This window comes from Macaca mulatta, chromosome 2 (assembly GCF_049350105.2).
Source record: "Macaca mulatta isolate MMU2019108-1 chromosome 2, T2T-MMU8v2.0, whole genome shotgun sequence".
Taxonomy (NCBI): domain Eukaryota; kingdom Metazoa; phylum Chordata; class Mammalia; order Primates; family Cercopithecidae; genus Macaca; species Macaca mulatta.
In genome coordinates, this window is record NC_133407.1 from 34,145,067 (window position 1) to 34,168,605 (window position 23,539).

General features: G+C 39.6%; 3 protein-coding genes across 44 annotated transcripts in view; 2 read left to right on the forward strand and 1 right to left on the reverse strand.

Annotated features, from left to right (window-relative positions):
* ATP2C1 (ATPase secretory pathway Ca2+ transporting 1) overlaps positions 1–3,465 on the forward strand; it is a 157,968-nt gene extending 154,503 nt beyond the window's left edge. For 8 of the 9 annotated variants that reach the window (XM_077991005.1, XM_077991009.1, XM_077991006.1 and 5 more), the window contains one exon: positions 2,907–3,465. In XM_077991005.1, coding sequence (XP_077847131.1) covers positions 2,907–2,944 — 38 coding nt within the window. In that variant the 3' untranslated portion in view covers positions 2,945–3,465. 9 annotated transcript variants of the gene reach the window in all.
* Positions 625–14,466, reverse strand: ASTE1 (asteroid homolog 1). 7 transcript variants are annotated; one of them, XM_077991448.1, is made up of 7 exons: positions 14,334–14,450; positions 12,465–12,587; positions 12,154–12,321; positions 10,995–12,061; positions 5,232–5,442; positions 2,899–3,094; positions 625–1,138 (listed from the first exon to the last, which is right to left on the reverse strand). In XM_077991448.1, exons 3-7 carry the CDS (start codon positions 12,203–12,205, stop codon positions 808–810), a joined length of 1,857 nt encoding a protein of 618 aa, XP_077847574.1. In that variant the 5' UTR covers positions 12,206–12,321; positions 12,465–12,587; positions 14,334–14,450; the 3' UTR covers positions 625–807. The 7 variants fall into 7 exon arrangements, with proteins under 7 accessions (XP_077847574.1, XP_077847573.1, XP_077847571.1 ...); XM_077991447.1 differs by having other exon boundaries at positions 14,106–14,437; XM_077991445.1 differs by having other exon boundaries at positions 10,995–12,321; positions 14,334–14,466.
* The window catches only part of NEK11 (NIMA related kinase 11), a 310,863-nt gene continuing 301,775 nt past the window's right edge, over positions 14,452–23,539 (forward strand). For 8 of the 28 annotated variants that reach the window (XM_028843689.2, XM_028843694.2, XM_028843692.2 and 5 more), the window contains exons 1-2: positions 14,452–14,662; positions 17,247–17,516. In XM_028843689.2, coding sequence (XP_028699522.2) covers positions 17,347–17,516 — 170 coding nt within the window. In that variant the 5' untranslated portion in view covers positions 14,452–14,662; positions 17,247–17,346. Of the gene's footprint in view, positions 14,663–15,543; positions 15,613–17,246; positions 17,517–23,539 lie in introns of all 28 variants that reach the window. The other 20 variants (XM_077991454.1, XM_077991457.1, XM_077991458.1 and 17 more) reach the window with 3 other exon arrangements.

Consider the following 23,539-nt stretch of genomic DNA (forward strand, 5'->3'; position numbering starts at 1 on the left):
CACAGTAAGGAATACATTTTACACAATGACCTGATACATGATATGTATATCTGATATTTTCCATTCGAATTTTTTCATTAAAAAATAATGGGTGTGACTCATTACTTTCACATGTCATTAATGGGTCAAAATCTATAGTATAAAGAGGGCATAGAGTCTGGTGTTGCTGCATATATCTCTGATATTTTCACTTCTCACTGTTTCCTCCTCCTCTAGGTCTAACAGCTCAGGATGCTGTTTCTTATTTGGCTGGGGCCATTAGTTTCAACTTCTGCTTTAAAACCTGGAGTGTACCTAAAGTGCTCTTCAATCCTGTCATGGTCTCATTGACTTAAGTACTTACTTTTAGTAGAGACAGTTTTCTGTCTGGCATCCTCACTTCTCTACCTTTCATTGCCCAGACTTCATACTAAAGTACAGAGAGGAAACTGTTTTTAAAAATTTTTGAAATGATAACCAGCTGCTACTTAAAGGCAATAATTGAGTGGGACTTCTACTCTTTCTGAGAATGTAGCTGGCTAAATTGCTGCAATTTAAAGCGTATAGCATATATTACCGTTAACTTGCTGAAATGGAACATGAGAAATATAAACATGGTTTCAAACATATTTAGAAATACAAAAGTTTCTTAAATCAGGTTGTATTTATTAAAAGCAAAATACAAAATAACTTGGAATTCAGATTGCTGTGATGTTTATCCCCTAACAGGTTAGTCCTAAAGAAAAAGTTAATTGTTTCAAGGGAGGTAACAGAATAATTTTAAGTAAGGATTATATTAAATACATCTAGTTTGATGCAAACTGAGTTTTATTCAAGGTCGGAGGCCTCACTATGTTCCTCTAAGTTTTCAACCATTAACAACCCAAACCGGTTGTTTCCCTTGTACCAACACTTGGTGTGTGCAGTGGTTCTCCCTCTGTTCTTAGAACAGCTGGTATTCTGTTTCTTCTGCCTTTTTTTTTTCGAATTTGATTTACCTTTTGGTAGGAATATTTCAGTGGGGGCATATGACCTTGTGGCATTGAATAGATGTTCATAAAGTTGCTTAGCCTCAGGACACATGCTCAGGAGACTTTCTACAGAGGTCGATGCTAGCAGTTGTTGGCATAGCCCGTGCACCAGGCTTCCACTGTACAGTCTGTTCAAAGGGAGAAAAAAGTATGTTGTTAAAGAACTAATTCAGTGCAACAGGATAACCATCATTGACATAGCTTCAACAAATGCATCTAAATAATGAGAGCTCTTATTGCTCTATAATATTATTGAAATTACTTAAGAATAATCTGTTCTTTGAAGGAAGGAACTGAGCTGGTATGACAAAGATTCTTTGCTGGTGATACTTAAAAACTTTTCATCAACAAATTACATGATGCATGCTTAGTTCGTTCTGCAGTTAGTCCCAAGGCTGAGGAGGTGTCTTTAACACTTTAATTTTAAAGAAAAGCAATTTAAAATGACCCTGATAAACCAAATAGGTGGTTTGTTAGAATATGAGAAAATTTATTGGCATCATCTGCAAGGTCATTCACTGGGACTAAAACCTTCACAAATAGAAGATGAGATTAATTGGAATCCACAAGTTTATTAGTTATGGACAAAGCTGATGAACTGGTACCTTAGCAATCCATGTAGAACCATCATTTAATCAGTGTAAAATCTCTGTGTAAAAAGCCTTGGTTATGCTGAGATTCAAGAACAGTCCTGCTCTTTAAATCATGATTAAGAGAACTGTTTGGTTTTGTGTTTCCTGTTTTGTTTTAAAAGGATTTGTGGTAACTAAAGAGGATCCAGTCAAGAATGACCTTAAATTATTAAACAAAAGAAATAAAGAATCCATGGGTCAAAGGCCAATTAGTCTTATTTGTGTTAGCTCAGATATAAGGCCCAGAGATACATTAACAACACTGTTTACTGCCAGGAGGCTTTTTACCTTGAAATATATAAAGTCCCACCATATTTTGTATGCCTCCATATATCCTCATTCAAAGTATTGAAGGCACTGGGGCTGCAACAGCAAATTAAATAGACAAGCCCCTCTACCCATAGAGTTTACATCTGAGTGGAGAGACAAACAAAACATAATCTATCTCCTTTTTATCTTCATCTCTCCCTCAAGTACCTCCTGGATGGTCAATTACCAAGATGTCCAATCCACTGATCCTATCACTGTTTTCACTGCTCCACACCCTACTGCTGCTGTCATTTCTTTTTATGATACCCAGCTTAAACTCCACAGACAAACATTATAATTACTCTGTGGCACATAGGCTCAACTCCCTTATTGTCTTTCTTGCCTGGTAAAGCAAACATCCTATGTTAAGTTCACTTGGGCATCTACTCATCATCTCACTTAGAATGAAAACTCCATTAGAGCAGAGATTCTGTTTTTGTCCCTACACCCTAGCACAGGGTAGGCATTTAATATTTGAATGAATGAGTAAGCTATATGCCAGGTGGTAAGGAATGCAGTTAAAAAAAATACAGAGTAACAGGACTAGAGTGAATGAGGGTAGACAGTATGTCTCACTAGGGTGGGTTATCAGAAAAAGGCTCTACAAAGTGACATTTAAAGACCAAGAGGAAAGGAGAGAGTTATATCCTACCAACAGTTACTTCCCCTCTCCCACATATTAATGTTTTACTTAAAGGAACTGATGTTTTAAAATTGAATTGAATCATGGAAACATTCTTTGAGAATATGTAAATTTAATATTTTTCCTGTTTCCAGCTCTTCAGCTGTAACAGTGACTCAAAATCAATTACACTAAGATTAGGTTTTGTTTTTTTTTTTTGTTTTTGTTTTTTTTTAAAGTAACTTTGTTGCTTTAAATATAAGTGAAAGTACTGTATTTACTTTTGTGTGCTTCCATCTGAACTAAAGTTTCCCATGGTGCTTACCGAGTTAGGTCTGGCTCTGGGAGAGGAGTGGACAACAGCTGGTTGAGATACATCCCCATCTGGAGACAGGACTGCCACTGACAGAAGATGTGAGCTGTGTCTAAGTCCAGTCTTGTGCCCAGCCGTGTCTGCACCTTCACTCTTTGGAACTCTGCATACAACATCTTAGCACCATCTTCCTGCAGCTCTTCCTTACCTAAATAAAGAAACAATCCAAGGGCAGTATTTCAAAAGCACTGTAACAGCTTTTCATTTCCCCACATATACTACAAATTCCATACAGAAAACAATGCATTGAAAAAAACTAAGATGTCTTTCTCTTCTGGCTTCATAAATGCCTTGCTGTATAAATTGAAATAGTGATATTGAACTGTTTTTTTAATGATGACCTAACTTTATTCAACCCATCAGAATTTACTTTTTCCCTGAAATAAGATCTCTTCCACTGGTCTACTACCTGACTATAAACATGTCTGCATTTGAATTCTCTAAACCCTAAATCTGTGTCTATGAAAAATACAAATGACTATTAAATATTATTCTCTTTACTGTTCTCTTTCACCGAAACTCCCATGCTGTGGTACATTTGTGTTAAAGAAACAACCTGTGTGTTCAAAACACATTTTGACCTCTGTGTTTTATGGGAGGAAGCTAAAGTATGACTTGGATAATTTGGCAAATAATCAGCTTCTTTTCATAGTAGGATAAGGGGCAAGAAGCAACAATCCTAGGAAATAAGGAATGTTGCATGTGTTTAGCTGTAAGTTTCTACAGATTTGTTTGGGCAGGGGTACACAAAATTAACATCTGGACCAATTTGAAAATAATAAAAAGGAGGCCCACCTTTTACCAACTAGCGAGCAGCAAGGCACTGAGCCTGCCTGGGGAAAGGGTCCACGTTTCCTAAAAGAAAAGAAACAGACCCTTGACATGCCCCTTCTGTTGGACTCAGGTAAAAACTTAATAGGCTTGTGCTCTGAGAGCTTTCTTACAGTGTATTTATTATTCAGTCAGAGGAAATACCCTAAATCTGTGTTCATAAAGCAGCAGTGGGCCTTCACTGATTTGTTTTAAGCTGGCTGTCGTATAACAATAGTCCCTCTGACAGCTGGCAAGCTTGAGCCTTAATACTTGGGAAACAGGAGTCCATGCTGTTCCATTCTTTTATCTAACTTATAAAATAGTAAACTGGAGTAGCACTATCTAATAGAACTTTCTGCAGTGCTGTCCAATACAGTAAGCTAGTCTATGGCCATATGTGACTACCTGACACTTGAAGTGTGGCTAGTGTGACTGAAAACCTCAATTTTTAATTTAAATGGAATTTAACTTTGGTCACGTCTGGCTAGTAGCCACCATATTAGATAGTACTATTCTAGAGTATAATTATTATACATATTTATACAGTGGTAGAGCATTCATAATCTTTAAAGAGGATATTCCACTAGAGTATTAAAGTGTCCCAATGTTTCAGCATTTACTTCACCTTGTATTATACGCAGATAAACTTGCTTTGGTGTATTTAAGAGATACTACTGGCTGGGCGCGGTGGCTCATGCCTGTAATCCCAGCACTTTGGAAGGCTCAGGCAGGTGTATCACAAGATCAGGAGTTCAAGACCAGCCTGACCAAGATGGTGAAACCCTGTCACTACTAAAAATACAAAAATTAGCTGGGTGTGGTGGCAGGCTCCTGTAATCCCAGCTACTCGGGAGGCTGAGGCAGGAGAATCGCTTGAACCCAGGCGGCAGAGGTTGCAGTGAGCCAGGATTGTGCCACTGCACTCCAGCCTAGGCAACAGAGTGAGACTCCATCTCAAAAAAAAAAAAAAAGACAAATTACTATGTCATCACTACTTACATACTAATTGAAACTGACAGCAGAGAAAAAGGAATAAAAAGACGTATAAGCAAGAATGCAGTGGCTGTAGGTATTTAGAAGTTTCACTTCTGGGCAAGTTTCTTGTGATGACATTGCTGCTCTGCGAATAATTGGATAGGGAACATGGAATACAAATGCAGCTGGCAAAATACACTGTCATACTTCACAAGTTAAAGCAGTAGGTGCCACCAGAGATGGGAGTTGGCAGTATCCCAACACATCTCACTGCTGTATACTTAAGATTCAAGCCCTCCAGCACTGAACCTAGCACATGAAGTGTTAAAAAATATTTACCAATGAATGAATGATATTTTGGTGACTCCACATCTAAGTTCTGATATAATTAATGGGAGTAAATAATCCAAGAATACTTTTTTGTTTGTGTAAACTCTTGAGCAAACAGTTTGCAAGCAACATGCAACAATATACTCCTGTAATTTCCAGTTACCTACCAGGGCTGTTGATTATGGCAGTCAAGGGTCCCATTAGCATTGCGAGCAGTAAGGATTGTAGATGATGTAGCTTTGTTTTGGTCTCAGTGTGCTGCAACCAGTAGCAACTGACAGCAACGGGCAACTTCAGTGAAGCAGGGATTGGCTCCAGGATGGTCTGTTTCACCTTCAGGGTTTCTAACAGAAGCATCTGCCGCCGCCTCAAGGAGAGCTGAAAATACACACCAAGCATCCTGCAAGTTACTCTGGGAAATGTCTGTTATTTTTTTTTCCACCATAGCATGAAGAGATTTAATGCTAATGAAACTTCTGTCAGCTGTTAAACTTCTTGTGGGAAAAAAAAATCAGCCACACTCACAGCATTTAGAACATGAATGAGATGCTTTATAAATATGGTTGGTTGAATGGGTGTACTGCATACTCCTATACAACCTTTACTTATGTCATTCCATCCTCTTTGTATACGCTGGTGAGCATCTTCAGTGCACATGTCACATGGGAAGCTTGTTAAAAATTCAATCCTCAGGCCCTACTCCATAAATTTTGATTGACTAACATGAGAGAGAGCCCAGGAATATACATTTTAACTAGCAGCCCAACTATTCTACTTTGAGAAACAAAGCTCTATACTCAACCCCACCTGTTGCCTGTGCAACAGGCATTTGCCTTCAACATGATGCCATTACTAATTGCCTCCAGAAGACAAACGTTGCTTATAGGAACCCTTTGTGGCATATACTCTTTCTATTTGTTTGGGTCCTGTCTCATGTCCCTTCCCTGTTGAATGCTTTATTGTCTTTGCATAAAAGACACACAGGGATTGTCCCAGGGGGCTGCTTGTAGATTAGAGGTATATTCAAGGGAGACAGGAATATTTTAAGGACTACTTGCATTGTGCTTGCAGTAACACACCACACTCACTTTTACTTCATGGTTTAAAATGTACTTCAAGTAAAAGCTCAGAAGTAAACAGCTGTAAGAGCACTGAGGTTCTTGTTGAAATAATTTTACCTCAATGAATTACCAAGACTTGTAAGAACCAGAAGGGACCTTACAGGTCATGCACTCATAGGAATATTAAAAGGGCATCTTCTGGGGGACTTTAAAATCAAACTTTAAGAAGAAAAAAGTTGTATCCCTAGTGTCCGCACACAGCCAGAAAAAGATTTTCTGCTTTCTGGAAAGTTGAGATGGTGATAGATTTCTTAGCACGTAACATCTAGTTAGTAGAAAGAGTGGTTGACAGCTGAGACTAGAGATGTTCACCTGAAACAAAACACATCATAAATGACAAAATAGTTTTGTCATTAATGCATGAAAACTTTAGTACGATTATTTCTAAATATTGCTTTTAATAATATTGTGATAAAAATTTTAAAATGAGAAATATGCAAAGAGCTTTATAGTATAACCAGTCACCCCTACTGGAAGTAGTTTTAACTACTTAAATTTAAAGTAAAGTGGAAACTAAACTCTTAAACTGGTTTTTAAAATGCACTAAGTAGAGCTGAGAAAATACACCAATTCTTTTCTGATATATAATATTTAAATTACTGAATTATAGAGCCAAGTTACAACTTTTCATAAACAAAGCAGTCTGGCTGTGACTTCAGAGATGTTGTGCCCTGCACTAACCCTATGGCCTTGTTCGAAAGGTTTCAGACCTTTTCTCCAGTCTGTCTGACTTATCTGTAAAATGGTCATTATAATGACTTATATAAGATGTTTCATCAAACTCACCAGTCCTCAGTCCCTTCAACTCACAGCCCTTAAAGTTAGGTTCTATCCCATGTGACCACTACTTTCCCTCTTCCCCAGGGGGAGCGAAAGTAGAAGCCTGCAGAAGCAGCTGTCCCGAGAGGCAGAGAGGCCCGGAGAGACTGGTCTACTGGTCTTGGCTGCCTTACTCCTTAAGAATGATCCACTTCTGTGTCTCCTTATGATTAACCTCCCATTGGTTAACTTGAATGGTGCTCTGTCCATTGCAACTAACATAACCAAAATGAAAACCTATCCCATGTGGTTATTGTGGGAATTAAATGAGAGACTGTACAGTTTCTATTAACAACAGCTGGTCAAAGCAGATAATGTATTACAACAAGATGTAAAAAACAAAATGAATAGGTACTATCACAAGGTTTCTATACTTGTTCCTGCATTTGTGTTTGGAATCACATTAGCACCTGGTACATTTATAATTTTCATGGGCTAATTAGAACAATTAAGCATTGAGCTAAATTCAGAATTGATTAATTTATGCCAAGAGAAAGCTGGGTGATAGCACAGCACAGAGAGTGAACTAAAATTTCACTCTATTTTGAATCCAGGTAAATGATGAGAACACTAAGTCATCTCTACTTAGCAAGGAATATAAGCAGCCTGCTATACTCATGGATTCAGTTGGATTTCCATGTGGGGGAAAAAGGTGTCCTGATCCCTATTTCACACCATACGCACCCACAAAAAACCAATTCTAGCTAAGTTACAGATCTAAATGCTAAACGTGAACAGCAAAAAATTTTCATGACCCTGGAGTAGGCAATTTCTTAAGCAGTTCACAAAAGTGGTAACCACAAATAATAAAAATTTAAATTAGAGTATATTAAGAACTTCTGTTCATCAAAACATACTAAAGAGTGAGTAAACAATGGGAGAGACTATTCACAATATGTTATTTGACAAAGGTACCGTATATGGTAACAAAAATGAGCAAAAAACTGTACAGAAACTTCATATAACAGAATATCAAATGGCTGATGAACACATGGAAATGGAAAATTGGAAAGAACCCGAATGCTCATAAGCTGTATAATGAAAAAAAATGCTCATAAGTGTATAATAGTAATATACCAAAATAGAATAATGTTAGAGCAACGAGAAATGAATGATCACCTACTCACAGCAATGCAAATGAATCTCATGTGGAATAAAATCCAGATGAAAGAGTTCATTTCTAAAGTAAAAATTCAGTTAAAACTATTCTGTGGTGTTAAACAGTCAGGAGAGTGATTATAGAGAGTTGCAGAGCGAGTAACTGGAACCAGAAACTAGGAGAAGCTTCTGGGGTGGCGATAATGATTCTTTCCATGGATGTATAGACCTTGCAAAAATTTATCATGCTGTACAAATTATTTGTGCACTTTACTATGTTTATACTCAAGGAAGCATGAATTGCAAAGGAACAAGATGAAACTTTAGGGGTTATGGATACCTTCATTATTTTAATTGCAGGATGACTTCACAGATGTAGATATGTCAAAACTCATTAAAGTACACACTTTAAATATGTGCACTTCACTGTACATTACTTCTCAGTAAAGCCATTAAATTTTTTTTTAAAAAACTCTCTTTCAACAGCACCATTTATGTTTGAGCAGAAATGTAATTTTAGCAAAACATTAAGAATGTAGCTACAGTTTGAATTTTACTGGTGTGGGTAAAGTGTTAATAAATCCCTTGTTTGAGAATTTGACTTATGCTCCACTTTCTAGTTTTGTACCCCTGGAAATGTGCTAAAGGTAGGTTGTCAGTTGTGTTACCAAGCATTATAAAGATGACTTATAAAATTGCATCTAAGCTTAAACTATATATAAATGAACTATAAATACCTAGTGGGGACACCATATCTTGGGGTTTCCCTGAGTGCAGTGTCTTAAGTAGGATATCCCTCTCAGGGACCTAGCTAGCTATGTTTATGGCATGAATTATAAGAAAGACTGGATCCTATAGGGAATGGGGCTTTTAAGCCAGTGAAACCTTTTTATTCTCCTTTATTTAACTGAGATATAATTCATATGTAATAAAAATCATCCTTTTAAAGTATACAATTCAGTGGGTTTAGCGTATATATATTTTTAGAGACAGGGTTTTGCTCAACAGGGAGCACAATCACAGCTCACTGCAGGCTTGACCTCCTGGGCTCAACAATCCTCCAACCTCAGCTTCTTGAGTAGCTGTACCACCATGCCTGGCTAATTTTTAGTTTTTTTTTTTTTTTGTAGAGACAGAGTCTTCTTGTGTTGCCCAGGCGCTGGTCTTGAACTACTGGCCTCAAGTGATCCTCCCACTTTGGCCTCCCAAAGTGCTGGGCTTACAGATATGAGCCACCTTGCCTTGGTTTAGTGTATTTATAAACTTGTACAGCCATCACTAATTCCAAAACATTTTCTTCACTCCGCCACCAAAGAAACCCTGGGGGTTTAACAGTCACTCGCCAATGCCAAGAAGGCTCTTAGACTCACTGCCCCATGCCAAGAAGGCTCTTGCACTCATACACTATGACATTCATCTCCTCCTGTCTGAGATGTGACTGATGAGGAGGCTAAGAGGCTAGTTCCTGGTCAGCTGTGTAGCCCAGGGAATGGCACTACTGGTGTTTTGGGCTAGAGATTCTTTGTTATGGGGCACTTTCCTGTGCACTGTAAGTACAGATTGTATAACTTAGCAGCATCTTTGGCCTCTCCCCACTAGATACCGGTAGCAACCACTACCCCTTCTACTCCCTAGGTAGGGACAACAAAAACGTCTCCAGGCATTGCCAAATGTCCTCTGGGGGACAAAATCACCAATGTTGGTAAACCTTTGATGTAGACCGATAACAGTGCTGGGAGAACTCTGACAGAAAAGGAAAACGTGACTCAAACCCACTGGGAAGCTGTGGTTGCTGTCCTACATCCTTGAGTAGACTGGTGCCACGTGTGGTCTATGAGTCTTATGAGACTGAATATTTCATTGGATCTAAGAAAATCCCCTAATGGGCATTGCAATTTTTTTTTGTTTTAAGTTATCTGTATTTAATTTCTGAATCTAGTTCTTTTATGAGCATCGTTTCATATCTATTTGTAATTTTAAATATGTAATATAAAAAGACAACACCGCGATCCATGAGAATTTTTTTCTCCTTGAAAAGGTGGTCTGTTACTCAGGTTTAAGCAACACTGAGTTAGGCTGAGTCATGTTTTCTGTATCAAACTAGGCAAATAACCATAATGACACAAAAACCTATTTTTTTTGTTTTAAGACGGAGTCGAGTGCAGTGGCGTAATCTGTGGTCACTGCAAGCTCTGCCTCCCAGGTTCACACCACTTTCCTGCCTCAGCCTCCCGAGCAGCTGGGACTACAGGCGCCTGCCACCATGCCTGGCTAATTTTTGTACTTTTAGTAGAGACGGGGTTTCACCTTGTTAGCCAGGATGGTCTCGATCTCCTGACCTCGTGATCCGTCTGCCTCGGCCTCCCAAAGTACTGGGATTACAGGCGTGAGCCATCACGCCCGGCCACAAAAACCTATTTTAAAAAAGGTCTTCATTAATAAAAGTTAAAAAATTAGACCTTAGTATCAGCACTAACCTTATTTGAAATCTGATGTAGTCTGAGATATTATGCCTATCATTACTGTCTATACTTTTTCTTTCAGTTGTGAATTTTTTTCCTTTTTAGCCACATAATCCCATTCTATTGATAGCTAGTATTAACCTAGTAGTAATAACAATATAGTAGTAATAACTGTGAAGATAGCACAGACTACTGAAGTACAGTGGAAATGGTAGATTTAGAGCTAAAAGAGCTGGGTTTGAGTCCTAGCACTGTCACTCTCTGGCTAAGACATTACCTAGTTCACTCAATTTCTAGATTTCTTAGCTATGAAATGAGGGCAAGATAGCACTCAACCTCATCAGTTTGTTATAGTAAGCGAGCTAATATACAAGACAGCACTTTGTAACCTGTACTTTACAAAAATTTCATTAGTATTACAAATACTTACCTCAGTCAATTTGCTTAAGTCAGAATGATCCTTGGCCAGTTCTACTGCATCAATGATTGAGGTTATGATATTCTTATTAATCCTTTCCATTTCACTGAAAGCTAGAGGCTGAGGAGGCAATGCATTCCTGGATGTCTTGTCCAGATGTGGTGAGGCATTTAAAAGAAGCCCATAGATGATTTGCCTGATGGGCTGAGATATTCTGTGGGCATTTGGTTGCTGCATGTTCTCCACCTGTGTGTGAAGAATGGTCCGTCTTAGGACCAAAGCATCACTGATGAAAGGTGATAGCTGGCCTTTAGCTAAAGCCACTAATACCCATTCTGGTAAACCAAGATTCAAGGCATCTGGACAGGCATAAGTACCACACTGGAAGAAGTCCTGCAGCTTCACCCGGGACTGTTGGTATTCTTCCATGGAACCGCACAGAAGTTCCTTAACATTTTCTCGATCCTTTTTTGGGAGGTATTTCAGAACATTATCTAGTGCTTCAGTAGGGTTGGCAAAATGAGACAACCAATTCAGAAGTCCCAGGATTCGGTGGTGTCTCCTCCCTTTAGAACTGGTAGCTCCAAGAGGAAGACGTGCTTTACTTAAGAATGTCTCCATGATAGGTAGATTAATATGGTCATTTCCACATAGCACCGCAAAGAGAGGTAGTAGAGCTTTATTCATATTGCTAAAGTGATGGCAGAATGCATCAAGGGAAAAGCATTTGGCAGGGATATAGTTTTGTGTGCCCTTAATAGTGTTAATATTTCTCCACTGAAAGCTATTCAATGGGCAAAACCCAGTTTTCAGGTCAAAAATGCAAAAGTCACTATCTGACGATAACACAGGGCAATTCCAATGATTAGCAAGTGTCATAATGTCCCGATCTGCTTCTGAAAAGCACTGGACAAAACATACCTGCAGCTTGATCAAAACTTGTATGAATACTTCCCGGATGAGTAAGGGACATACATACCCACTCCCACCAACAGAAAGGGAATGGGCCATCTGGATCTTCTCTCTAGCTCTGTCCTTTAAAGTTGTAAGCTTTTTATCCGAAATGTCACATCCTCCATCTAATACAACATATGGGCATATATTACAAGCAAACAGTGATTCAAAGAAGTTTTGTACAATATCTGCAAAAGAATCATAGTCCCCACCATACCGGAGCTCCAAGTTTGAATTGAAGGAAAGACGGTGGAAAAGAGCATAGCCATCAATGACAATTTTTGTGTCCCGCAACTTCAAATCAGTGAAGAACTCATTACTGTGATCTTCCACAAAACTCATTAGTCCTCGGATACCCATGACGACAGTCTAAAGAATTAATCGCCTGTTTAAAACAACAGAAAGCATTTTCAATTGATGCTGGTTGTAGGGCACCAAGTCATTGCTTCCAGCACCACTAAATCAACAGCAAATGTTATGAAGTGTTCTTTAGATAGAACATAGATATCAACATCCATAAATTCTTACCTAGATCCTCAAGCAATGTTAGCGGTTTGCTTTTTCATTCTCCTCTGCTTTCTGATACAAAGCACAAACTCAATGGTTTCATGGGTTGTGATCTTTGGATGGTGACAGAGGCTGCTGCTAATTCTAAAGAAAAACCATTAAAGTCCATTACTGACACACAAGTATAGAAGTTCTCTGAACTTTGATTCTGAAGTGGTAATAGTCAACATCTTACAGCACAGAGTATTTGTTTTGTGGGGTCAAAGTAAAAAGTCCTAAGCTTAAAAAATGGTATCATTATTCATCTCATAATCACAAAGCATTTGGGCTTCAGTAAAGTGAGTCGTGTAGGACCTATGATAGTGATCAAGTTTTTCTTTTGTATTGATAGTCACGGAACTTCTTTCAGACTTTAGGCTTGCGGGCCCTTCTTAATTGGCATAGTTTTTGGTATAAGGAAAACTGCTTCATGCCTCTAGGAACCCCTCTATCCAGTTACACCCCTAACCACGAGCTCTTTTCATCGTCTTTTTTTTTTTTTTTTTTTTTTTTTTTGAGACGGAGTCTCGCTCTGTCTCCCGGGCTGGAGTTGCAGTGGCCGGATCTCAGCTCACTGCAAGCTCTGCCTCCCGGGTTCACGCCATTCTCCTGCCTCAGCCTCCCGAGTAGCTGGGACTACAGGCGCCGCCACCTCGCCCGGCTAGTTTTTTGTATTTTTTAGTAGAGAAGGGGTTTCACCATGTTCACCAGGTTGGTCTCGATCTCCTGACCTCGTGATCCACCCGTCTCGGCCTCCCAAAGTGCTGGGATTACAGGCTTGAGCCACCGCGCCCGGCCTGTTTTGTTTTTGAGATGGAGTCTCGCTCTGTCGCCCAGGCTGGAGTGCAGTGGCACGATCTCGGCTCACCGCAAGCTCCGCCTCCTGGGTTCACGCCATTCTCCTGCCTCAGCCTCCCGAGTAGCTGGGACTACAGGCGCCCGCCACCTCGCCCGGCTAATTTTTGTGTGTGTGTTTTTAGTAGAGACGGGGTTTCACCGTGTTAGCCAGGATGGTCTCGATCTCCTGACCTGGTGATCCGCCTGCCTCGGCCTCCCAAAGTGCTGGGATTACAGGCGTGAGCCACCGCGCCAGGCCTTCATCATCTTATTTTGCGTATCTGGCCCAGTTACTCTTCCTCATCTGGCTAACTTAACTCGCAGGATCAGAATTGATGGTTTTTCTTTTGGCGCCTCAGACTTCAATATGGTGCAGCACGGTACTGTTACATTAAAATCGTGACATTTTGTCACTCATGGATTTTTTTTTGCAGTAATTTCGATTTTTAGAGATATTGCATTAAAACTTATCTTGATTACTGAATTTTATTGAGATCCATTTACATTTTACACTTACCTCACGCTAGTCCCAGCCCTGTCAGTATCTCAGAACCCTATCCTGTATAGTACTTTTTTCTTTGCAAGGCAGTCTTGTAAAGCGTCGACAAGCAGAGACCCTGTCAACTCGTCCTATGCAAATTACAGGGCCTTGCATAGACAGTTGCACATAGCTGCACAGGGAAAAGGCGGGCAAAAGGTTTGACCTAAGTCTTCAAACACAGGCCTTCACACACCGTGCCACCTCGGCCCTCACAACCCGCCGCCCGGACCTGCAGCAGAGCCCACCTGCTCTTTCCTCCCAAAGGAGTAGCTCCTCCTTCAGAAGCCTGCTAGAGCCCAGCGAGGACTGGCTCCTGCACGTGAGAGTTCAACCCCAAGAGCGGGAACCGGAAGTATCCCGTGTGACGTCTCTGGGAAGTACACTTCCGGGATGCCGGTGGCGCCAGACTGCGCCAAGGCGCAGGTGCTCCCGGGCCCGGAGGCGCTAAGTAGCTAAAGAGGGCTGGGACGTACGTTCCGAAGTGGCTACCGTCAGGCTAGGAAAGCTTGGCCCGCCGGTCCTCCTCGCCTTTCTCCGCCTACTTGGGTCGGCGGACACTTCCGCCTTGCTGCAACCTCATCCCGACTTCCCAGTATGCCCCGCGCCGTCTCCCTGGCGACGGTTCCAAACACCCGTGGCCCGCCGTCTCTGGCGGTCGGTGGGTGCGGTTGCCCCTAGTTTGAGGCCTGCTCGATTACTGGCAAGACTTGGGCAAGCCCCGGGGGCCGCTCCGACCACAAGAGGGAAAGGTAAAGCGAACTGTGTTCCTCGGGGCTCGCCAGGCTGCCCTGCAAGGGGGAAGGTAATGGTTTCAAGCTGTCCGGGCTGGGTTCCGAATCTCTAGGACTCCATGGCTGCGGTCTCCTAGCTTTCCTGGACGTCTTATCTCCGGATTTACTCCATTCTCAGTGCCCCTCAATAAACGTTAACCTGCTTTGCCAAAATGTAAATGTTTAAAAAAGTGAAGAAGCACGGAATTGTTCGTTTTACCTTAAGGTTAAGGTTTACTTTAAAGGTAGATTTCTACTATAGCAGAACCTGGTGACAAATTGGCTTCCTCTTATTACCTGGGAAGGTAACTACTGATTTTTGACTTGTGATAAATACTCCTCCTTCCGTTGTCTTTTGCCCCCAGTCAAATCTGTTTCACCGAGAAGGGGTAGTTTGCACAAGTGGTAACTTTCTCCAAGTTCCCATCTAGCTTTCTTAACCAACTTTTTTTCCCTCCTTTGGGCGGGAGTTGATCTGCTGGACACTTATTTGCCCTAACAAGATTTATTAAACACCTAATATATGCCAGGGGTTATGCCAGGGATTGGAGATGCAGAAATAACGAAGATGTGTTCGCAGTGCCCAAGTTCACGCACAAACCTCGAGGGGGAGGGTGTTGTCAAGTGAACAGATAGTTCTAGAATCTAGACAATGCGAAACATTCTTGGGTAGGTTTATGGTTGCACAGAGGAGACTGATGGAATGGATGACCTAAAAGTGGACTGGAATGGGGGTGGCAGGGCTGAGTCTGTGAGGTTGGGCGGGAGGGAACCCTAGTCCCAGAGTCTTCTGCAGCCTGGACCAGACTGCTTAAGCACTGCTGGGTTTAGACTGTCCTTTAGAAATAGGAGCCTCTAGAAGTGAACTTCTCATAACTATTCTGTCCGTCCGTAATTCTGTCCTTCCCTAAAGGGAACCTTAATCTCATCTTTAAGGAGAATTACTGAGTGACCTGAAGGACCCTTTTCGGTTGGAAAGGCTGTAAGTCCATATATTTATTTGAACAACTTAGTATGGCCAAACGGCATCACTTTTATGACAGTGAAGGGGAAGTAAAAACGAAAGGTGCATTTAGAGGCCTGCTCTCTAGTTGTTTTTTTCAGCAGATTTTACTAACATGTCTTTGGAAGGGAAAAAAAAAGCTGGCAACTAATCTCATTGGTATCAGGTACAACTTAACTGGTTAATACATTTTAAGAAGGAAAATGTTGTAAATGGGCATTTACTTACGTTCTGTTTTGAGATTTTTGTGGTTAATTGCCCTAGTAGTTTTTGTGGTTGACGGACACCATCACGTAAGGCCCATTGACCATCCTTAAAAACTACGTTTTTGTCTCATAGCTTTGGAATTGTTGAATATGAAAACCTAGCTTCAAGGTATAAGCAGTTTTCAATTTAAAAGGTTATTTCTATATAGATTTAAAACAAAAGCACACTTTTCTTGATAACTAACAAAACATTTAACATTCTGATGGAATAAAAATGATTTTACTTTGTACCTACTCATATGAAACAGTCCTGCCTTTCTTTTTTTTCTTTCTTTCTTTTTTTTTTTTTTTTTTTGTTGTTGAGATGGAATCTCGCTCGGTCGCCCAGGCTGCAGTGCAGTGGAGAGATCTGGGCTCGCTGCAAGCTCTGCCTCCTGGGTTTACGCCATTCTCCTGCCTCAGCTTCCCGAGTAGCTGGGTCTATAGACCTGCCACCACGCCCGGCTAATTTTTTTGTAGTTTTAGTAGAGATGGCTTTCACTGTGTTAGCCAGGATGGTCTCGATCTCCTGACCTCGTGATCTGCCCGCCTCAGCCTCCCAAAATGCTGGGATTACAGGCGTGAGCCACCGCGCCCAGCCTAAACAGTCTTGCCTTTCATAACTGTCACATCTCATAGCTCCCTGAAGAATTACAGATACATGTGTAACATTTATATTCCACTGACATTAAATGCAATTTTAGGTTTGAATTGAATTTGTTAACTCTTCCTGTTTTTAATCCAGAGAGATTATACACAATGTGTACAATAGGAACTTTAGAAACTAGAATTTGCTGAGCATGGGAAAAAATTCTCTCTGAATCCTTATCTCTCTTTGCATCTGTTCTAATAAATGCAAAAACTGTGGTTTAACATCTACAGAAAAAAAAAATCTAAAGAAAACAGCACCTGCTAATTCCTTGTTTAATCCTAACTCTCTCTTTGTAAACCAAAGTAAACATAAGGTGGGAAGAGGGCATTACAAAAAGGTTGATGCAGATATATAGATTTAAGGAAGTGATAATGTTCTTGTATTTGGAGTCTTTTATAAGTAGGTGGGGAGTATAAATCTTAAATGAAGAGATTGTTGATTGTAAAACAGATGTCCATCCCAGATATTTGTGGAAAGTTGGCTCCAGTTCAGTTCTGCCAAATTTCAATGTACAAAGGGAGGCTCTTCCTGTGAAGGATTGCCTTCTACTGGAATTTGTGGTATTTGTACCTTTTAACATTTTTCTTTCAAGTCGTTAACCAATATGGTGTCATTCAGTCTGCTGATCAAGGTGCAGATAATCACTGCACTTATACTTTTTGTTAGAGATCGTTTAGCATCCTTTAGACCTGATCTTTGAATTTTTCATCTTTAAGGAATTGACCAACACTGTTTGGATGAATTTGACCATTTCTTAGGAGACTCGAATGTTAAGTTTCTATAAATGAATGAACCAGTTCTCTGTTGTTTGGAGCAATGCTGAAATTCCAAGAGGCAGCTAAGTGTGTGAGTGGATCAACAGCCATTTCCACTTATCCAAAGACCTTGATTGCAAGAAGATATGTGCTTCAACAGAAACTTGGCAGTGGAAGTTTTGGAACTGTCTATCTGGTTTCAGACAAGAAAGCCAAACGAGGAGAGGAATTGTAAGTAAAAATACTTTGTATGAATCTTGAGTAGGCTGCTTTTTGTTTGCAGGTCTTAGCTGATTAAGAACATGAAGGAGGCCAGGTATGGTGGCTCATGCCTGTAATCCCAGCACTTTGGGAGGCCAAGGCGGGCAAATCACTTGAGGCCAGGAGTTCAAGATCAACCTGGCCAATATGGCAAAACCCTGTCTCTACTAAAAATACAAAAATTAGCCAGGCAGGGTGGTACATGCCTGTAATCTCAGCTACTCGGGAGGCTGAGGCACAAGAATTGCTTAAACTCAGAAGGCAGAGGTTGCAGTGAGCCGAGATCATGCCACTGCACTCCAGCCTGGGCAACAGAGCAAGACTGTAGGAAAAAAAAAAAAAAAAAAGAGCATGGAGCAATGTCCACTTTGCTCTTTATACCAAACCAAGTATTTCATGAATATAGGTAAGCTCCCTAATTAGTCTTTCATATTAGGTTTAAAGACATTTCAGCAGGTGAATATAATATCCAAATGACCTCAAGAAGGGAGCTAGAAATGGGAAAGATTATGTGAAAATAAGATGTTTGGGCATGCCACAGTCTCAGTGACAATATTGCTTCCACTTAACTTGATTGGAACTTCTTGAATGAGAAAATAAGAATTGTTCATCATGACTATTTTCAGAAATATTACAAAATACAAATGAACAGTTATTAACATTTGAGATGAATAGGGTATACCGAAGAAAGTACAGTATTAATTTTCTTTGGGCTTTCTATGGCGGAGATTTTCAAATTCCGTAATCAGAAAGCCGTCAGATTAAATACTTAAACCAAATGGACACTCCCATTTAAAATTAGCTTATGTTGATGACCGCCTTCTCACCTCGTCTCTGTTGATTATAATCGGACCCTATACACTTTGATAATAGAGAAAAACTCTTAAAAACTTTAGATAGTACCTCCCTTGCAGATAAACCTCCATTTTTGGTGTAAAGTTTTTTTAATTTCCTGCAGTGGAAAGTAAGTTGGAACTGAAGTTAGGGTAAGAAACTTGCCTATCAGAAACGCAGGAGGAACAGAAAGCAGAAGGGAGAATGATCCAAGATATCAGCCCTTAACCCCAGAAGACCACATTTTCATCCCATAGTTTATTGTTTTCTTCTGAGGTTTTAAGGCTACTCTAAGTTCTTCCAGCTTTTGCCTATTGGATATTTCAGAGTGGATTTAAAATAAACACTTTTCTACATCCTCATAGGTTATAGGAATTGTAAAGGTAAATGTTAGTGATGTTACTACTTTGTTTTGAAACTCAACCTTTTAAATGGTCTCTGTCCAGAATTTTTAAAAGCTTTAATTATCTAGAATTTATAGTTTTTAGTTAATTTCTACATGAGGGATGATAAAAGAGCTGGCATTTTTCTGATGTCCTTAGAACATGCATTATGATTCCTACTGAAAAGGATTTTTTTCCTTTAATCCTAGAGGTGCTCTTCTAGCCATTTAGAATAGAATGATAAATTTCTGACAATTATTAGAGAACCTTTATGGAAACATTGAGAGTAAGACCTAAACCAGACCCAATACTTCTAAAAACTACACTATAGGATCATATCCAATTTTAATTTCTTCAACTAATGAGGAATATGAAAAATTTTAAGATAATTCACAGGAGGACTAAAAAGTTGATTAAAAGGATGTAAAATAAGATGTATGAAGATCAAACTTGAAACCTTTAGACTTGAGATAATGAGTGAGTGGAGAGAGTGTATTTGTAGTTGGGGGAAGAGAGAGAGAAAGAGAACGAGAGAGAAGAAAGGGGGCTGGGGCTGGTTGGTTGGTAAGTGATTTGTTAGTGATTTTTCTTGTACCTGAACCAGTCTTAAAAAAGTATGACCAGAGCTGAAGATGGCAGACAGAGTCTGTGTTTGTGGAATGAATCCAATAGTGCGGATAACGGACAAAAATCATTTGGCACCAGAAGGTCTCATCCAGAATCTCTGGGAAAGGAATCTTTCATCATCAGAATCTAAAACATATTGCATACTGGCCACATGTGGCTTTCAGATGTCTTTTATTTGGTCTGGGTAGTGTTTCTTTTTAGTAAATTAGTCAGTTTTTTTGTTTTGTTTTGTTTTGTTTTTTGAGACAGAGTCTCACTCTGTCGCCCAGGCTGGAGTGCAGTGGCATGATCTTGGTTCACTGCAACCTCCACCTCCCAGGTTCAAGTGATTCTCCCACCTCAACCACCCAAGTAGCTGGGATTACAGGAGTGCACCACCACACTCGGCTAATTTTTGTATTTTTAGTAGAGACAGGGTTTCACCATGTTGGCCAGGCTGGTCTTGAACTGTTGACCTCAGGTGATCCTCTCACCTTGGCCTCCCAAAGTGCTGAGATTACAGGCATGAGCCACCGTCCCTGGCCAGTAGTTAGTATTTTTAAATGAGCAGCTCATATAAATTGAGCATTTTGTCTTCTCTGGAAAAAAAAAAAAAAAAAAGATTTGGTAACGCTTGCTAACATCAGTTCGTGTGTAGCCACAATGGGCTGCTGAGGCTAGGTAGCAGCTACTCCTTTAGACAAATTCTGTATTCTCCAGTTAGCCACATTCCTGCCTCTCCTCACTGTGTCTTGCATACAGCTGCATCACACCTCTCCACTGCCTGCCAACCTTGTAGACAATTGCTTTTAGAATTATTTGCTAAAATCAGAAAAAAGTGTGAATGTGACTACTCACAAAGTTCTAGAATGCTATAATAGAAACAGAGCAGTGTGGTGTCATTGTTAAAATACCAGCTCTGGATGTAAAGAAGGAGTAAAGCCAGGCCTGTTCTTAATGTGAAGTCTAGATTCTGCACATTCCTAATCTGAGCTTTGGTTTTCTCATCTTTAAAATGGGTATAATACCTCATAGGACTATAATAATAGTACGATATCTGCCTATTTATGTAAGATTTAGATATCACATTGCGTCGCTCATAGTTATCCCTCAAAAGCAGCACAGATTCACCTTAATTATAAACAATCCATGTTAAAGGAATGATTAAAGGAAGCCTAACAAAACTTTAGCTAATTACCACCCAATGACTGCAATTGGAAACTTCTAATAAATGGAAGTTTTTTTTGGATTACTTTTAAATGAGAAAAATTTCCCAAATAAACCAATCTGAAACCAGGAATGTAATTTAAAAAACTTATTCAATGATTTTTCTTGAGATTGTAACAATTCTGTTGTCGTCTTTTATATCTCTGTGGCTGTCCAAAATAAATTTGTTCTCAAAATGTGAACCTTTTAGCTAAGATATCAACTCATCAGTGATTGTTATGTTTAATGCATGTATGGAGGCAGGAAACTAAACTCGTTTTTTTTTTTTTGTTTTTTTTTTTTAGTGTTGATACTGAATCATTTGTGAGCAAAGCACATTATAGCACTACTCATTGTCCAAGCAATTTGACTAGATATGGTTTTAAATTATGGTTTACATGCTAGACATAGGGAATTGGTTAATGTGAGAGGTGGCTAGAAGGTGAATACTTTTTAGAGATTTTTATAATGGTATGAATGCTATTTCTTCAACACATCAGAATAGGTATGACTTCCCTTTTTGTTTTGCAGATACACCCTTAACTTTTTGAGCTCATGAGGAAGGTATCAGACTCTCCCTTGGTATCAGTGTTAAAGGAGTGACTTGGGTAGACCATAAGTTTGTAGGACTTATGACTAGTTCCTATGAAGTACAGATTCCTTATATACGTTTCTAGATTTAATCAGAACTTGACAAAATGGAAGAGCTATATGTACATAGTACTTTTCAATCAAAGTATTGCAATTCATCATTTTGCCACCTGGGGGCATCACTCCACCATTGACATTTTGCATATGGGATGACCTGTAATTTACAATGTAAATACCATATTCCTTTACATTTTTATTGACTTTCTGAATTAGCTGTGAGATTAAAATAAAAGCTACAGACATTTCACTTGCTTGATGCATGTTTGTAGAGTTTTCTTTCTGGCATAAATGTTGGGCATCCCTTTTTTCATTATAACAGTAGAATGAAATTAAACTGTTAAAATGCGTAGTGAATGGGATAGAGGTTTTTCCTTTATTATGCATCGTGAAAGTCATAAAACAATATTTGAGAATATTTTCTTTCATAATTATAGACACTCTGGTCTAATTATGTTGTCATAGTCCTAAAAAGATTGTGCTAGTTCTTATTCATTTTATTTTGTAGTTTTGTTAAGTTGTCAAAGTATCTTTTCAAAAAATCAAACCCAAAAGATTTGATCAGCCAAGAAACTATTTTGGCCCTTAACATTAGCATAGTGCATGTAATTTAATAGAAAAGAGATGTTAAGGAAATAGGTTTACCCTAAAATACGTGATTAAACTTGTAATTAATCATGGCCACAGCTGCAATGAATTTCAACATTCATCTTATTGGCATAGAATGTTTGTGATAATGATTTTTTAAAAATTTATCGCATTTAAGATACAGTGATCTTACTATGCAGAGCTGGTTTTCTGCTATAGTCTGTTTTAATCTGTCAACTATTAAGTATTTAATACAATTTAAATATTAAACCTTTGCTTTGGACTCAGCACGAGAGAGGAAACTGAGGCAGTAGGCGATAAGGCCTGGCCCTCAGGTGCTTCCAGTCTGGAAGACTAAATCAGTACACACAAAACAACTAGTATACAGCACAAGACAATGCTTAAATATCTGTGTGGCAGGTTGCACTTGGAGATGTTGGAGTGGCCACTGCCTAACTCCCTTCCTAGCTGAATATGGTAATTATCTTACTTGTTTCTATGTACTATCTAATTTATGAGTATTTTCCCCCTTGGTCCTATCCATGTACATATCCAAACATTTTTCCCCTTAACTGTGATCCTACACCTTGGTCTTTGCCTAAATATGGGAAAAATGGTAAACATGGAAATGTTCTATCTCTACAGAAGGCATTTTTCCCCCCTCTATCTCATATGTCTGCCTAAGATGATGATCAGGAATTAAATAGGAAAAGGCCTACAAGTCCTTAAAAAAAAGTCCCTCAAGTCCAAGCTCTTGCCTCCTCAGAGAGCTCTTGGGTTCATATTAAAGCAGATTTTTAGAAGTCCTAGCAAGCTGATTTTCCACCCAGCTATGGAAACAAAATGAAGGAGAGGGGGCCAAGAGTTGATGCTAGAATGAGTCATACTAACAGAGGGGAGTGGTCTTAGACCATAAGAGTAAGGGAGGTAGAAAGTAAGAAAAAGATAATTGAAAAAAATCCCCAAAGCCAAAACAGTCTGGGTCCATTGTTGTAAAGCTCTCCCTACTCCAGTTTCTACTTACAGAAATCTCAGACCTGCAGCCCTATTCCAAATTACTGTATTGAGATAGAATCACCAACTGGCATGGAGTCAAAAGGGCCCAGGGTCTTTAAAGGACTGAACAATAGTTGAGTCACCACCCTGGGGTCCAGGCCTCAGCTTTTCATATTCATATACCCAGAGATGGTCAGTCTTGGAGAGGAGCTTATACTAACTAAATCAAGACAAGGTAGGTCTATAAACCATGATGCCACTTATTAATCTGGTTCCTGGGATGAACAGTACCTCCTCCTTTTGTGCGCCCTCCCACCATTTTCTGGTAGATGTTCTGGAGAAGCTGTATATCTAATCAGAAGTGAAAATATAACCAAAATAAGCAGGCAGAATAATTGGGCAATTACTCGCTTAAACCAGGTAAAGGGTCTCTTCTTTGAACTTGACAAAATGGAACAGCAGCTGTATGTACATTCTAAGTGGCTGTTGCTGTGGGAGCCCTGAGACCCAGTGTTTATCTACTAAATAGCTCTGGATGCATACCCATACAATTATTCTTAGGGTACCTCCTTTCCCAATATTGAAAGGAATGTGTATACGTTTTACAAAAAGTTCAGGTGTGCATAAAGAAGCAGTAAAATAATCTATAATCCTGCCTCCAACTTGTGGTCTTTTCTGTATGCATTGACAAATATTCAGTCTTGTAAGGAAACATGACATTGGTCCCAGTCA